Source organism: Myotis nattereri, assembly GCF_964212035.1.
Source record: "Myotis nattereri genome assembly, chromosome: 5".
Classification (NCBI taxonomy): Eukaryota; Metazoa; Chordata; class Mammalia; order Chiroptera; family Vespertilionidae; genus Myotis; species Myotis nattereri.
This window is the reverse complement of record NC_138080.1, coordinates 6,281,644-6,297,203: the sequence shown is the minus strand read 5'-3', so window position 1 is coordinate 6,297,203 and position 15,560 is coordinate 6,281,644. Positions and strand designations below refer to the sequence as shown.

The following is a 15,560-nucleotide window of genomic DNA, read 5'->3' as shown; positions in this document are numbered from 1 at the left end:
CTCGAGACTGACACCATTATGCAAGTGCCGTCACCCACAAACACACTCATGTAATACATGTTGCATAAAAATACAGTCCCACATACACACATGTGTGCACACACCACACTCAAATGCTCATATACAAATACACTTGGACACAAATACATCCCCATCTACACACAATTGGAGCCTCAACAAAGTCTGTTGATACCACAAATGCACATGCAGATATTTGCAATTGTACCCAGTAGCAGCCATTCAAATACACTCATTGATACAAGTAGTCACAAGTACACACACTCTCGTTGTCCCTCCGATATTCCTTCATGGGCCTTAATCAAACCTTTGTACAAAACACAAGTACATTTAGGTGTTCACAAATACACACACTCACAAAGCCACCGACACAGACACACACACACACTCACCACTCCTATATCCTCAGGACACAGACCTACACAGTACGGATCCTCATACACACAACACACAAGAAAAACACGGACACCCCCACACACCTATGCGCACCCGCAGACATCCTCAAATACACCCGTCAGCACCTAAGTACATTCAGGGACACACACAGGTAAGTGCACGCATTTCTGTATGCGCGTAACAGTCAGGGACAGGTGCACCCACGGGAGGACGAGCCCGCACCAATGCTCACGCTCGCATCTAAGGACACACACTCGGGCCAGCACACACATTCACAGCACAGGGCCCCCCATCCTCTCCGGTGCGCTCACAAGCACGCACACATGCGCGCCCCCGAGCGCGCGCGCACGCTGCTCCGCAGCCTCCGCCCCACCCTGCGGCGGGGACCGGGCGCGGCGCGGGCACCGGGCGGGGGCGGGGCGCACCTGGGCTCCGCCCCGGGGCGGGGCCGACGCAGCGTCGCGGACGCCGGCGGCCGCACCTGGCTGGAGGCTGCGGCGGCGGCGGCGGCGACCCGGGTGGAGCGCAGCGCAGCGCAGCCGACCGGCGCGGAGCGGGCGCCGCAGCCCCGGCAGCGCCATGGTGGAGGCGGCGCCCCCCGGGCCCGGGCCGCTGCGGAGGACCTTCCTGGTCCCCGAGATCAAGTCGCTGGACCAGTACGATTTCTCGCGGGCCAAGGCAGCGGCCAGCCTGGCGTGGGTGCTGCGGGCCGCGTTCGGGGGCGCAGGTACCCGCTGGCGGGCGGCAGGTGCGGAGGGCGGGCCTGGGAGGTCGGGGACGTGGGAACAATAGCCGGGCCGCCGGGGTCCCCGGGCCTCCGCTGGCTGCTCGGCCCGGGCCGTGGACTTTGGTCGCCCCGCGGCGGGAGCGCGGTGGGGGTGGGGCCGGCGGCCGGGCTCCGCGCCCAGACCCCGATGTCGGGGTCCCAGGTGAGCGGGGCGGTGTCTGCGCGCCGCCGGGGGTTCCAGTGCGGGCCTTGTCTTACACGCCCTCCTCCCCTTTATACACTCGCATCCTGCGCGCGAGGACCCCCAATTCACACCCGGACACACTCCCGGAGGCCCGGACACACAGCCGCCGACGCCCCGCCGGCTCTGCGGGCGGCGCGGGGAGCTCCGGGAACCCCTTCTTTCGCCCCCACCGCCCCGGCCAGGCCCGGGCTGGCAGCTGTGACTTATTGCCCCATTTCGCCGAGGAGGCCGGGAGCCCAGTGGAAGGGAAATGGCTTGTCCAAGATCGCCTGTGGCAGGGCCCAGGTGGGAAGAAGTCGGGTGGAGGGGGGATGTGGGTAGGTCCCCAGCATTGGCGGCCCTGGGCGGGCTCCGGCAGGGCCACTTGCTAGAGCTGGGAGCGAGGGCCTGCCCATGGGGAAGAAGGGGTTAATTAAGGACCGGGCCTTCCTGTGGGGACGCCCTGCCCACCCACTTGCCCTGCCCACTGGTCTTGGCAGCAGTTGGGCACAGCCCCTCCTCCCTCAGTGGCCTTCCCAGATCAACCTGTTCTGGGTGTGGGTCCCGTGATCGCTGCCCCTCTCCTGGTTCCGCTCAAGCCTGCCTCCTCTCCGCTCCCTGCACCCTGGCATGAGGGCCCGCCCGCTCCGGGGCCTGCTTGCCCCAGGGACCTGCTTGAGGAAGAAAGGTGGTTGGTGGAGACAGACTCAGGCGGCCCCAGCCCCTCACATCCCAGGTGATGAGGCCATAGAGGGCTCACCTTTGGGGATCAGAGTAGGGTTGACTCCTGGCTCCACCAGGACACTGTGGACTGATTCTCCCAGCCTCTAAGCTCCCATTTCCCTTCTGTAAAAGAAGGCATTCCTCACTGACCTGTTTCGCAAGTGTCTGTGGGACCCACTGCACCAGGACAGTGCAAGAATGAGTGGAATCCCAGTCAGGGCCTTCTCAGGGATGCTGGGAGGCAGAGAGCCCGGCTACAGAATCCCCGCTCTGTGCCTGGCACACATGCCGCTACATGGGTGCTCGCTCTTACTGCTGTCGGCGTCGGTATGATGTTTTTATTTAATAATATTATGGTATTCATTGTCCCCTGGCCAGCGGACAGCAGAAATTACTATCCCATTTCACAGAAAGGAAAGTGAGGTCCCTGAGGAGACGCATGACCCAGCTCCCTGCGCTGTGACACCCTCCCCGAGGTCTTCCCCACCCACCGCCTCTAAGCAGAGGCCTGAGGAAGGGGGGGCACCAGGCCCCGACGGGAAAGTGGGAACAGAACTCTGCTGGGTTCATGAGCTCTGGGTGCCAGGCCAGTGCTGGGTGTTCAGGATGGATTGGGGCTTGGATGTGGGAGAGTGGGGTATGGCACATAAAACCATATCGTTGCTGCCGTGAGTGGTGAGTAGAGGGGGTGCAGCAGAGCCCAGGGAGCGGGGAGATCCCTGAAATCTTCCAGGGAGGGGAGGAGCAGGGAGCCCTCCTCAGAAGGAGGGCTTGAACCTTGAAGTATGCATAGGAATGTGCGGGGGGCGAGGGGGAGTCCCACGTGCTGAGGCATGGGGTAGGGACCAAGGAGGAGTTCTCCCAGAACATGGGGGTCCTGGTGGTCACCGAGGGAGGCTGAGGATGGGGAGGCAGGTGAGACAGGAGGGCTCTCGGGCCCTGGGTGGGATCTGAGGGCCCTGGGGAGTGTAGACCATGTTTGGGGACTGACAGGATGAGATCAGAAGTGCCAGTGCCCAGGGGGAGTCGTGGCTGGGGAAGGGGGAGTCTGGTGACCCCAAGGCACAGGTGTGAGGAGGCTGCAGCAGTCCGGCAGGACCCAGCAGAACTGGAGCTCAGAGAGAAGACAGAAAGGGTGCCATCTTTAAGCAAGTTTGGAAACAGCACATGCAGTCCCGCGTGCCTGGTATCAGTGTGCTGCACAGGGAGCTGGGCTTCGGTCAGCTCTGCGGGTTACTAGCCGTGTGAGCTTTGGCAGGTTCCGTCAGCCGTCGCGCTACGCGTTCTCACCTGCGCAGTGGGCGTAAGGATGTAAGTCCTGTAAGAACCAATGACCAAATGGATGAAGGTCGTCGTGGCGTAAATACATGCTAGTGGCGCTTGGAGTCACTGTCCCCTGTGGCAGCTGCGAAGCCTGCTGGACTGGACCACGGTGCGCTGTAAATGTAACATACACCGTGGCTTCCGAAGACGTGGTGCCACCCCCCATGCTGTATCTCATGACGGTGTTTTTATGTCGACTCCGTGTTGAAATGACAATGTTTTGAAGGTACAGGGGACCCCTGAACAGCACGGGCCAGGGGCACAGTTGGGACTCTGTGGTAACTTGTTGTGTTGTTGTTAATCCTCACCCACCCAGGGATATTCTTTCCATTGATTTTTAGAGACACCAGAAGGGAGAGGGGGAGGAGGGGAGAGGAAGAGAAACAACGATGTGGGAAAGGCACATCGCTTGGTTGCCTAGGGCTGTGGATAACTTCGGACTCCCCAGAAATTTAACTACATTAGCCTACTGTTGACTGGAAGCCTTACTGATAACATAAACAATCGAGTAGCATGTATTTTGTATGTTCTATGTATTATATGTTGTATTCTTATAATACAGTGAGCGAGAGAAAAGAAAATGTTATTCAGAAATCATAGGGGCCCTAGCCGGCTTGGCACAGTGGATAGAGCATCGGCCTGCGGACTGAAGGGTCCCAGGTTCGATTCTGGCCAAGGGCACATGCCCGGGTTGCGAGCTCAATCCCCAGTGGGGGCGTGCAGGAGGCAGCCGATCAATGATTCTCTCTCATCATTGATGTTTCTATCTCTCTCTCCTTCTCCCTTCCTCTCTGAAACCAATAAAGAAATATATTTTTTTTAAAAAAAAAGAAATCATAGGGAAGAGAAGATGCATTTATAGTATTTATTGAAAAAAAATCCATGTATACATGGACCCATCCAGTTCAAACCCATGTTGTTCAAGGATAAACTGTATATTAGGTTAAATGTATTGCTAAATTAATGTTGCTTGTTTCTACTTTTTAAATATGGCTATTAGGAAATTTAAAACTACATACATGACTTGCACTACATTTCTGTGGGACAGCACTGTTCTGCAGCAAATGCTTAACAAACATTTTAGAGCATAGCGTGGTGGCCCTCGGCCAGAGGGGGGTGGGGGCTGGCTTCGGCTCTCGGGACATTTGGCACTGTCTGGAGACGTTTTGGGAGGAAGGACACATGTCGCTACTTGGGAGGAAGGTGCTGCTGGCATCTGGTATCAGAGACCATCTTACAACACAGGACAGCTCACCCCACCCCTTGCTGAACACGAAGAATTATCCGCCCCAAATGCCAATAGAGAGAGGTGGAGGCACACTGGCACAGAGGAAGTGCTTGTTAAACATTAGCTATCTGTGGCAGTGTCTCTCCTCATGGTTTCATTTTGAAGGCCCTGACAAGTCCCGCAGAAAAGAAACTTGTTTAATTTTTGTGGATGGGAGCAGGAAACGAGTAGGAGCTGGAGAGACAGGGAGCAGGGTTTGGCTTTGAAAGGTGCCAGGAGGTCAGAACTGATTGAATGAAGGAGGGATGGTGACTGCTCACTGCAATGGGAACAGAGAGAAGGAACAGGTTGGAAGCAAGATGCTGAGGATTCTGGGAGATGCCAAGGTTACAGCAGGTGCTCAGATGGTAATGGAGGCCATCGTAGTGTAGGGGTGGGGGGTGGGGGGCATGTCCGTTTATGAGGCTGCTGAGACAGAGCCGCCAGGAGCTCTGCCGTGAAGGGGCAGGTGTGGAGGGGCTGTCAGGGGTGGGAAACCGGGAGGTGTGGGGGAGGAAGCTTCCAGAGGAGGCCCCGGGCAGAGAGCCCAGGCGAGATACGAGCCCACGGTGCGTGTTGGATGGCCCCGGCCTTGAGGAGGCTGGGAGCTGGCAGGGGAGGAGCCAGATCTGGGAGGTTGGGTGGGGGTGGGCTGGAAGGAGTGAAGCCTGGAGAACTTGTCTTTCAAGGAGCTGAGCTGAGGGGCAGAGAACAGGCACAGCTCTCCACAGAGGTGGGGCGGGAGTGGGAAGGTCCGGTGTGATTTTAGGGGGTGGGGACGCCCGCCGGGGAGGGGCTGGAGGCAGGATGCTCGCGGCCTGTGATGGGAACCAGAGGAAGGCCTGGCCAGGTTCGAGTGTTCTAAGCACTAGAATCCTGCCCTGTTCATTCAGACACACACAGAGCATCTCTGGTTGGATAAGCGTGGGCCTCCTGGAAGAGCCCGCGAGGCAGGTCCCCGTTGGCCTCAGGCCCCTCTCCCCAGCCTTCTTGGGGTCTCTCTACCCTCTACCCTCTCTACCCTCTACCCTCGGGCTCCCTTAAGCCTCTCCCGACTCTGCTGCCTCACTCAGGTCTGCGTGGCTCTTCTGGGGCCTCATCTCCCTGTTCAAAGCCCCAGCCCCTCACACTGAGCCTCCCGCACCTCCGCCTGTCACCACCCTCTCTTCCCCGTCTTCCTCTCAGGCCGATGGGGCCGTCTTCCCCCTTCTCCTCTCCCTCCTCCCTTCAGTCACCAAAGTCAGACCCCTGACTCGGCCGCGCCCCCCCCCCCCCAGGGTGTCTGCAGTCTGTCCACCTCACCTGTTTGGTGCCCTGCCAGCTCAGCCCCCCAGCCTCCCAGCTGAGGGTGTCCGCTGAAGGCCTGGACTTGAGAGCCAGGCCCTTCACTGCCCAGCTGCGTGGCCTGCCCTAGGCAGGTTGCTGTTCACGGTGCCTGGGTTTTGGAGTTCCCACTTGCTCCCCGGCTGCTGGTCCCAGGGCTGCAGGTGTGAAGGAGCCTGCAGGGAGGCGGTTAGGCATGTTGTATTGTTACTGTCCTCCCCCCAAACCCCCCAAAGACCTCCCCCAGGCTGCCCTCCCCCAGGCACTGCTGTCTTCCGCCCTGACCTGTGCTTGCATGGCCGCCCTCCTGCCTGGACACCATCGCCTCCTCTGCAAACTCCTCCACTTGCTCTCCTGTCTCAGCCAGGTCCCGACTCTCCCTTCTCAGTGCCATCCTGTGTGTGTGTGTGTGGGGGGGGGGGGGGGGGGGCTCGTGGCCCTGACCTGCCCTCGCCCTCCCGCCCGCAGAGCACGTGCCCGCGGAGCTGTGGGAGCCCTTCTACACGGACCAGTACGCGCAGGAGCACGTGAAGCCGCCGGTGACGCGGCTGCTGCTGTCGGCCGAGCTGTACTGCCGGGCCTGGCGCCAGGCGCTGCCGCAGCTGGAGGCGCCCCCCGGCCCCTCCGCTCTGCTGGCCGTGCTGGCGCGGAGGGGCACGGTGCCCGCACTGCCCGAGCGCCCGGTGCAGGAGGCCGACCTGAGACACCAGCCTGTCCTCATGGTAGGCCCCGCCCACCAGACTCGGGGGCTCCACCCACCAGGCCAGGCTCCTCCCCCAAAGGCTCCTCCCCGGCCAGGTTCCTCCCATCAATACTCCTCCCACCCGGTGTGGGTCCAAAAGACACGCCTATGGCCCTGGAGGACTTGCCTACATGCCCCCCCAGAGCCTAAGGCCTGGCATCCGACCCCAAAGCCCAGCCCACCGGAGGGGCTCTTCCAGGACCCCTGCCCCGCCAGCCCCTCCCGCTTCCAGCTGCTCCCGTTCACCCACAGGCCTTGTCCCCACAGGGAGCCCACCTCGCCGTCATCGACGCCCTCATGGTTGCCTTCGCCTTGGAGTGGACAAAGACGCTGCCCAGTCCCTTGGCCCTGGCCAGCTTGGAGCACAAGCTCCTTTTCTGGGTGGACACGGTAGGTGGGGCCAGGCCAGGATGGTGGGGGGGGGGCAGGATTGCTGTGACCAGAACACTGACCCCTCCTGGCCCCCCAGACAATCCGGCGGCTGCAGGAGAAGACGGAGCAGGAGGCCGCCCGGAGAGCAGCGCCCGCAGCGCCCGCAGAGGGGGCGGCCCCCGCGCAGCCCTCGGTGAGGCTGGGCAGTAGGTGGACGGAAGGACAGACAGTCACGGGCCGGGTGGGCAGAGCGGGGTTCCTGCACTGAGGGTGTTAGAGGTGACTCTGTCTTCCTCCCTTTCCCTCCTCCCCTCCCCTCCCTGTGCCTGCTCCTCTCATCTCTGCCTCTGGCGTCAGTGCCCCACACGCTGGTACTGGAAGCTGGTTCCTGTAAGTGGGGCCCTCTCTGCCCCGTCTGCCTGCCTGCTTGTCACTCTGTGTCTGTCTGCCTGTCTCCTCCTCCTCCTACCTCCCCTGGCTGTGAGCAAAGGAGGTGTGACCCCAGCCCTGGGGGACAGGGAACCCCTCTGTGAACCAAGAGAAGAGGGAACTCTGCTGTTCACTGAGCGGGCAGCCCCCTCCCCTCCCATCAGTCACAGGGTAGAACTCCCTGTTAGCTGGGAAATGAGCTGAGGCAGGGAGTCCTCCTGTCTCTGAAGGAGGGCCCAGCCCATCAGACACATGGTCCTGACCCAGTGGGGCAGGCGCATGGTGGAGACCCCTTCTGGCCAAGAGGAAGGCCCACACCCAGAAGGTGGCAGATTCTTCCTGAGACTCCAGCTTCCTGGGGATTCATCTCACCTTTAGGGGTGGGAGGTGCCCATCCCTGAAGCACAAGGGGAAAGTGACCGCTGAGTGTGGGGGAGGCCTTGGGCTGGCTGGGGTCCCTGCCTTCTCTCACTCCAGGGCCTCTTTCCCCAGCCTTGGGCCTAGGTTGGGGGTTCCTCTCCTTTTGCTTACCTGCTTCCTTTCCCTGAGCTGGGCCTGGGTCTTTTGTGGGGGGAGGATTCCCTGCATGGAGGCTGCTCTGTGGGGTCCCTTCAGGCTGGGAGGAGCTGGGGTCCCCAAAGTTGGCCAGAGTGCAGTTGGGGAGCTGGACGGCCAAGGGCTCAGGACTGGGCTCCGGGCTTTCCTCCCCCTGCTCCCGGAGGTGTGCTTGGGTGCCCAGCAAGTCAGCACCCCTCCTGCCCCGCTGACGGCTGCTCCTCTCCCCCCAGCACGCAATTGCCTTCTGTTTGAAGGAGTCGGGGAGCAAACCCCCCATGGTAATGTATCCCCCACCCCAGGTCCCAGGAGCCCCTGCCCCAGCCCCCACTGCTGGCCTGGCTGCTCGAAGACACCTCCTCTGCCTTGCTGCTGCCCTTCCCCCGCTCCAGGCTGGCCCTCACTCTGGCTCTGGGACCCCCCTCATGGCGGAAACCCCAGTCTTCCCTGCCCCGCCTGCATGACCACTAACCTGAGGGCCAGCCTGACCTCTGACCTGACCTGACTCCCACCCGCAGATCCGGTATCGCAAGGACCGCACTGTGGCCCGATGTGCCCCCTGCTTTCCCACCGTGACTGGCCTCCAGGACCTGGCCAGTGGGGCCGCACTGGCCGCCACAATCCACTGCTATTGTCCCCAGCTGTTGAGGCTTGAGGGTGAGTGAATGGGCCTGGGCCAGATGCCCTCCCCGGAGCCCATCGTCCAGGCGTCGGTTCCCAGAGTGGTGCAGCCACTGTGAGTGCAGCTTCCAGAATCGGCAGACCTGGGTTTAACCTCTTCCCCTAATTTGCTGTGTGACTTCACATAAGTGTCTAAACTTTTCTGAGCTTCATATGACTCACTCCTGCAGCAAATATTCCTAGCGTGAACTGTGTGCCAGACTTCATTTTAGAGGCCAGGATCCAGTGGCTCACATTCTAGTTTGGAGAGAAAGACAGCAAGTTCATCTGGAAGAACATTCCTGATGTCAGGTGCCCAGAGGGTGCTGGGTAATCAGGAAAAGCTTGGTGTTTTTTTTAAGATTTTTAGAGAGAAAGGAAGGGAGAGGGAGAGAAACATCGATGCCAGAGTGAGACTCCTGCACACCTCCTACTGGGGATTGAGCCCACAACCTGGGCATGTGCCCTGACCAGAATGGAACCATGGCAGCCTTTCGGTGCATGGAGGACACCCAGCCACTGAGCCACACCAGCCAGGCAGGGAAAGCGTTTTGAGTTGAGTCCTTGGGGGACTAGTGCCCTAGGTTTTGGAAGTAGCCGTGAGAGACCTGAGGAACAGCCTGTCCCAGTACCCGCCTGGTGACGGCGCCTGGCACTAGACCCAACAGAGGCCTCCTTTTCCCGGTGCCCCTTCTCCTTCTCAGACCGGCATTCTGCCCCCACAGAGGTGTGCCTCAAGGACCCCATGTCGGTGGCGGACAGTCTGTACAACCTCCAGCTGGTGCAAGATTTCTGCGCCTCCCGCCTTCCTCGTGGTTGCCCCCTGTCCCTGGAGGACCTGCTTTATGTGCCACCACCCCTCAAGGTAAGGCCATTTCGGGCATGTGGGCATGTGGGCATCCAGGACCATGATGTCCCCTGGGCTGACCCTGCCTTCCGCTTCCAGATCAACCTGGTGGTGCTGTTGGCTGAGATGTTCATGTGCTTTGAGGTGCTGAAACCTGACTTCGTGCAGGCCAAGGACCTGCCTGACGGTCACGGTGAGGCCCAGCCCGGGGTCCAGGTGGGGGGTGGGGGCCACGCTCTGACTGACCCGCCTCTCTCTACTGCAGCCGCCTCCCCCCAGGCCACAGAGGCCTCCACCCCTCAGAACAGCAGTGGCAGTAGGTACGCTTTTCCCATTGGGTGAGAGTCCACAGCCGTGACGGGCGCCTCCTCCCGCTGGTCACTGGGACAGGCCTCAGGGATGCTCTGCTCTATCCCGGGAGAGGTGAGGGAGGGGTCCCATGGCTGACGTGCATCTCTTGGCAGTTCTCCTGTCTTCAACTTCCGCCATTCACTCCTGTCACCTGGTGGCCCCCAGTCCCCACTCCGAGGATCCACAGGTGAGGGCACAGGGATGTCCCGGGAAACCCCCGCCCAAAAGACTGCCCAGCTGATTCATGTTGTCACCTTGTGACCCCTCCATTGGGTCTCTTTGGCACATGGTAACACGCACTGGCCCCCACACTGACCCAATGGCTCAACAGGACTTCCTAATAACATTAAATGGCCCCCAGCTATCCATCCACATAATGACCCATGGGTGGCTCACCCAGTGAGACCCCCTGGCCAACCCCACCCATGGTCCCCAGTGACCCCGCCCCCTAGTGACCAGTGAGTGACCCCGCCCCCCCATAGTGACCACCAAGTGACCCCTCCCCAACCCTCCCCAGGCTCACTGAAGTCCTCCCCATCCATGTCCCATATGGAGGCCCTGGGCAAGGCCTGGAACCGGCAGCTCAGGTGAGTGCATCTCAAGGGCCTGGGCAGTGGAGAGGGCTGGGCCAGGTTGGGGCTGGGGTGGGGCCGGGGCTTGACCCAGGGGCTGACCCCTCCCTCTGGCCGCCCAGCCGCCCCCTTTCCCAGGCTGTGTCATTCAGCACCCCCTTTGGCCTGGACAGCGACGTGGATGTCGTCATGGGAGACCCGGTCCTACTCCGCTCTGTCAGCTCAGACAGCCTGGGCCCCCCGCGCCCTGTGCCGGCCCTGGCCCCTGCCCACCCACCCCCGGAGCCTGGAGACCTGCCTACCATCGAGGAGGCCCTGCAGATCATCCACAGCGCCGAGCCCCGCCTACTCCCAGACGGGGCTGCTGATGGCAGCTTCTACCTCCACTCACCTGAGGGGCCCTCCAAACCCCCGCTGGTCTCCCCCTACCCACCCGACAAAGCACCTGCCTACTTTCCCCACCTCGAGGGCCCCTCAAAACTGTCTCCCTGCCTGGCAGGGGAGGTACTGAATCCACCGGCCCTGTCCGAAGGCTCCCCGAAGGTGGGGCCTTCAGCCTCAGCTGCCAGCAACTCTGAAGTGAAGATGACCAGCTTTGCTGAACGCAAGAAACAGCTGGTGAAGGCCGAGGCCGAGGCCGGAGCGGGCTCCCCGGTGTCCACCCCAGCGGAACCAGCGGCCCTGAGCTCAGAGATGAGTGAGCTTGGAGCCCGGCTGGAGGAGAAGCGGCGGGCCATCGAGGCTCAGAAACGACGAATAGAAGCTATCTTTGCCAAGCACCGCCAGCGACTGGGCAAGAGCGCCTTCCTGCAGGTGCAGCCACGGGAGGCCGGAGGGGAGGCCGAGGCCGAGGCCGAGGTGGAGGCCGAGGCAGGCCCTGCCCCTGGTGGGGAGCGGCCAGCGGGGGAGGGCCAGGGTGAGCCGTCCCCACGGCCCAAGGCAGTGACATTCTCACCAGAACTGGGCCCAGTGCCCCCCGAGGGCCTGGGGGACTATAACCGGGCAGTCAGCAAGCTGAGCGCTGCACTGAGCTCATTGCAGCGGGATATGCAGAGGCTCACAGACCAGCAGCAGCGGCTCCTGGCCCCGCCCGAAGCCCCCGGACCCACCCCACCTCCTGCTTCGTGGGTCATCCCTGCCCCCACGATGAGTCCCAAAGCTGCATCTGCCAGCCCTACGCGGCGAGCCCCCGCTGTCCGGCGCAGCCCCGGGCCTGGTCCCAGCCCAACACCCCGCAGCCCGAAGCATGCGCGGCCAGCGGAGCTACGACTGGCGCCCCTGACAAGGGTGCTCACACCCCCCCATGATGTAGACAGCCTCCCCCACCTGCGTAAGTTCTCGCCGAGCCAGGTGCCCATGCAGACGCGCTCCTCCATCCTCCTGGCAGAAGGGCCACCTCCAGAGGAGCCCATGGCCAGGCCGGGCCTCATCGAGATCCCACTGGGCAGTTTGGAAGAGCCCTCGGCCGAGAATGAGGGGGATGGGAGCCCCCCTGATGCTGATGATTCCTTAGAGGAAGACGGTTCTTCAGAGGGAGTTCCCCGCTCTGGGCTGGGCTTCTTCTATAAGGTGAGCCACCTTAGCGGGTAGGGCCAGGGATGCATGGATGGATGGTCAGGGCGTGGGGAGGTGCGGGGGTGGGTTGCTGGACCGGTGGGTGGACAAATAGATGGAGTTAGTGGATGGATAGAAGGTGGGTGGATGGGGGCTAGGTAGCCACATGGGAGTGGGCAAGTGTGTGCGGCCAGATGGACAGATAGGTGGGGTGTGTGGACACACAGGGTAGATGGGTAGACAGACAGATGGGGTGTGCAGGTGGATAGATGGGTGGGTGATGGACAAAACGGACACATAGGGCAAGGGTCTTCAATGACATCTCCTTCCCCTCCTGCTGTTTCCTTCCCAGTGGCCTTGCCAGTTCCCCTTCCTGTCCCTGTCCTATATCCCGTTACTCTTCATCCTCATGGTACCCCAGCCTGGGCCACCACCTCTCACCTGGACACCTGCCGTCACATTTTAAAAACAGATTTTTTTTTTTATTGATTTCAGAGAGGAAGGGAGAGGGAGAAACATCAATGATGAGAATCATTGATCGGCTGCCTCCTGCATGCCCCCACACTGGGGATGGAGCCCACAACCCGGGCATGTACCCTGACTGGGAATTGAACTGTGACCTCCTGGTTCATAGGTTGATGCTCAACCACTGAGCCACGCCGGCCGGGCTGCAGTTATATTTTGACTGGTATACACTGACCTCCTCTCCCAAGTACCTGGCCATTTCCAACTGAGCAGCCAGAGATTTTCAAAAAGTGCAGATTGGTCCTTGCCGCTGTCCTGTTAAAACCCTTTGCCCTTACAATTAAAGCCAGTCCTTAGGCCCAGCCTGACCCTGTGCAATGCCATTCTCCCAGCTCCGCGTCCCCGACCAGCCTCCTGCCGCCCCACATGCTTGCGAGGCTTGTGCTGGCCTCAGGGCCTTTGTACATGTTCCCTCTGCTCTCCACCCTCCTCCTCTGGGTTGCTGCCTTCAGGAAGCCTTGCTTGGTGCCTCTCTACGTGTAGACTGGCAGCTGCCGGTCGCTGTGGTCTCACATTGCCTTCCCCACTGGGCTAGTGCTTTATGGGAGCAGCACCCAGGTCTGCCCTGCCCGTGTGTCAGTACCCAGCACATGGGGCTCTGCATAACGTGGGCGCCAACTAAATACCTTTAGAACAATTACAAAACCGCAAGTACAGGTGAGTGGCTGGCGGGCTGGGCTGACTGGTCAGACTGTAGCTGTGCCAGGGGAGAGACACCAGCTGGACTCAGTGCCTGCTCCCAGGATGAAGACAAGCCCGAGGACGAGATGGCCCAAAAGCGAGCCAGCCTGCTGGAGCGGCAGCAGCGGCGGGCGGAGGAGGTGCAGCGCCGGAAACAGTGGCAGGAGGCCAAGAAAGAGCAGCAGAGGGAGGAGGCTGCACGGTGAGGCTGGGCACAGGCCAGGGACCCTGCCACCAGAGACCCCGTCACCTGTCTGACTGCTTCCTCCCTCCACCTGTAGGCTGGCCCAAGAGGAGGTGGCCGCTGGCCCCCCAGCCCCCACTGCCAGGGCCCCAGCTGAAGAAGAGGCGGGCCCCCGACGTGGGGAGTTCACACGGCTTGAGTACGAGCGCCGGGCCCAGCTGAAGCTAATGGATGACCTGGACAAGGTGCTGCGGCCGCGGGCCTCAGGCGGGCCAGGCCGGGGTGGACGGAGGGCCCCGCGGCCACGCTCTGGTTGCTGTGATGATTCTGCCCTGGCGCGAAGCCCAGCCCGTGGCTTGCTGGGTGAGGACCCGGTGGGGAGGGGGTGGATATGCTGCAGGGGCCATATGTGGGCGATGAAGGTCTCAGGTAGGACTGTCCTGCCTGCTAGGTGAAGACTTCTGGGGATGTGGGGGTTGCAGTAGGGTAAGGGCAGTTGAGCAGAGCTGGCTTAATAGTTGAAGCTCCTTGGGTACGTTTGGGGGTGCGAGATTTCTGCTCGGGGCTACATAGGGTGAGGGTTTGGGGACAGGGATGACCTCGCATTCCCTCCCCAGTCTGCCAGGCAAGGCCCCACTGGGCACTTCGGGAGGTAAGGGGGCTTTGAGTGGGGTCTGATCCAATGCACTCTCCCTAGGTTCCCGGCTCAGCAAGGTCTACTCCCAGTCTACCCTGTCCCTGTCCACAGTGGCCAACGAGGCCCCCAATAACCTTGGCGTGAAGAGGTCCACATCTCGGTGAGCGTGGCCGGGGCAGGTGGCCTCTCCAAGTCTGTATGTGCACGTGTGAGCTTCGGAGCGTGACATGGCATGGGTGTGTGTATCTGCCACTAAAGGCTGCAAGGGCACCTACAAGGCCAAGGGCGAGTGTCTGTATTGAGGGGCAGGACCTACGGATGTGCCTGAGGCAGGAGAGCGAGGGCACTGCATGGACTTGGGAGTGTACAGCGTACACGCACGTCTCCCCTCTGCAGAGGTTGCAGGCTGTTCCATCTCTAGTCCCACTGCAGGCTGGCAGCTTCGCTTCCCCTCCCCCACTGACTGCGTCTCCATCCCACCCCTTTCCGTGTAGGGCTCCATCCCCATCAGGCCTCATGTCCCCAAGCCGCCTTCCTGGTGGCCGTGACTGGGAGAACGGCAGCAATGCCTCTTCGCCGGCATCAGTGCCTGAATACACAGGTGAGTGGGACTCCAGGTGGCGGGTGCTGGGCCCTCCTTTTCCCTGGTCATCACTGCTGACTACCCTGCCCTCTAGGTCCCCGGCTGTACAAGGAGCCCAGCGCCAAGTCCAACAAGTTCATCATCCACAACGCCCTGTCGCACTGCTGCCTGGCAGGCAAGGTGAACGAGCCGCAGAAGAACCGCATTCTTGAGGTCTGTGCCCAGGGGTGGGATTCAGCGGGAGGGGTGGGGGCCTGGCTGTGCTGGCTGACTGCCTCCCCTGCCCACCAGGAAATTGAGAAGAGCAAGGCCAACCACTTCCTGATCCTCTTCCGGGACTCAAGCTGCCAGTTCCGGGCCCTGTACACTCTGTCAGGGGAGACAGAGGAACTGTCCCGGCTGGCAGGCTACGGCCCCCGCACCATCACGCCCGCCATGGTCGAAGGCATCTACAAGTACAACTCAGACCGCAAGCGCTTCACCCAGATCCCCGCCAAGACCATGTCCATGAGCGTAGACGCCTTCACCATCCAGGGGCACCTCTGGCAGAGCAAGAAGCCCACCACCCCCAAGAAGGGTAGCAGTACCCCCAAATAGCCCTGCCCGGGTGGTGCTTGGCCACCACCCTCTCGGAGGACATTCAGTGGGGACTCCTGGGTCCTGTCTGTCCCTAACCTTGTCTGGGTGGGGCTGGAGTCCCCACCCTCTAATTTTCGTCTCATCCTGCTGTGGGGGCTGAGCTGGGAGGTTCAGGGACTCAGGGCTCAGCTTAGCCCCCTGTCTGTCCTCCCTACCTTCTTGAATAAAATAATTTAAAGTGACCTGGAGTGCTGGCATCTCGGAGGCTGGCTGGGGCACCTGGTGATCT

At 61.3% G+C, this 15,560-nt stretch overlaps 1 protein-coding gene across 1 annotated transcript; it reads left to right on the top strand.

The window, feature by feature from the left end:
• Positions 1 to 993: 993 nt before the first annotated feature.
• Positions 994 to 15,513, top strand: CAMSAP3 (calmodulin regulated spectrin associated protein family member 3; the record flags this gene model as incomplete). The annotated part of the gene is made up of 19 exons (XM_081092309.1): positions 994 to 1,141; positions 6,469 to 6,722; positions 7,010 to 7,132; positions 7,212 to 7,307; positions 7,472 to 7,504; positions 8,332 to 8,379; positions 8,617 to 8,755; positions 9,484 to 9,623; positions 9,705 to 9,798; positions 9,871 to 9,925; positions 10,070 to 10,143; positions 10,474 to 10,543; positions 10,651 to 12,097; positions 13,351 to 13,490; positions 13,570 to 13,835; positions 14,170 to 14,269; positions 14,604 to 14,710; positions 14,787 to 14,905; positions 14,984 to 15,513. The coding sequence occupies 19 exons, from the start codon at positions 994 to 996 to the stop codon at positions 15,287 to 15,289; spliced, it is 3,759 nt and encodes a 1,252-aa protein (XP_080948435.1). The 3' UTR covers positions 15,290 to 15,513.
• Positions 15,514 to 15,560: the final 47 nt, after the last annotated feature.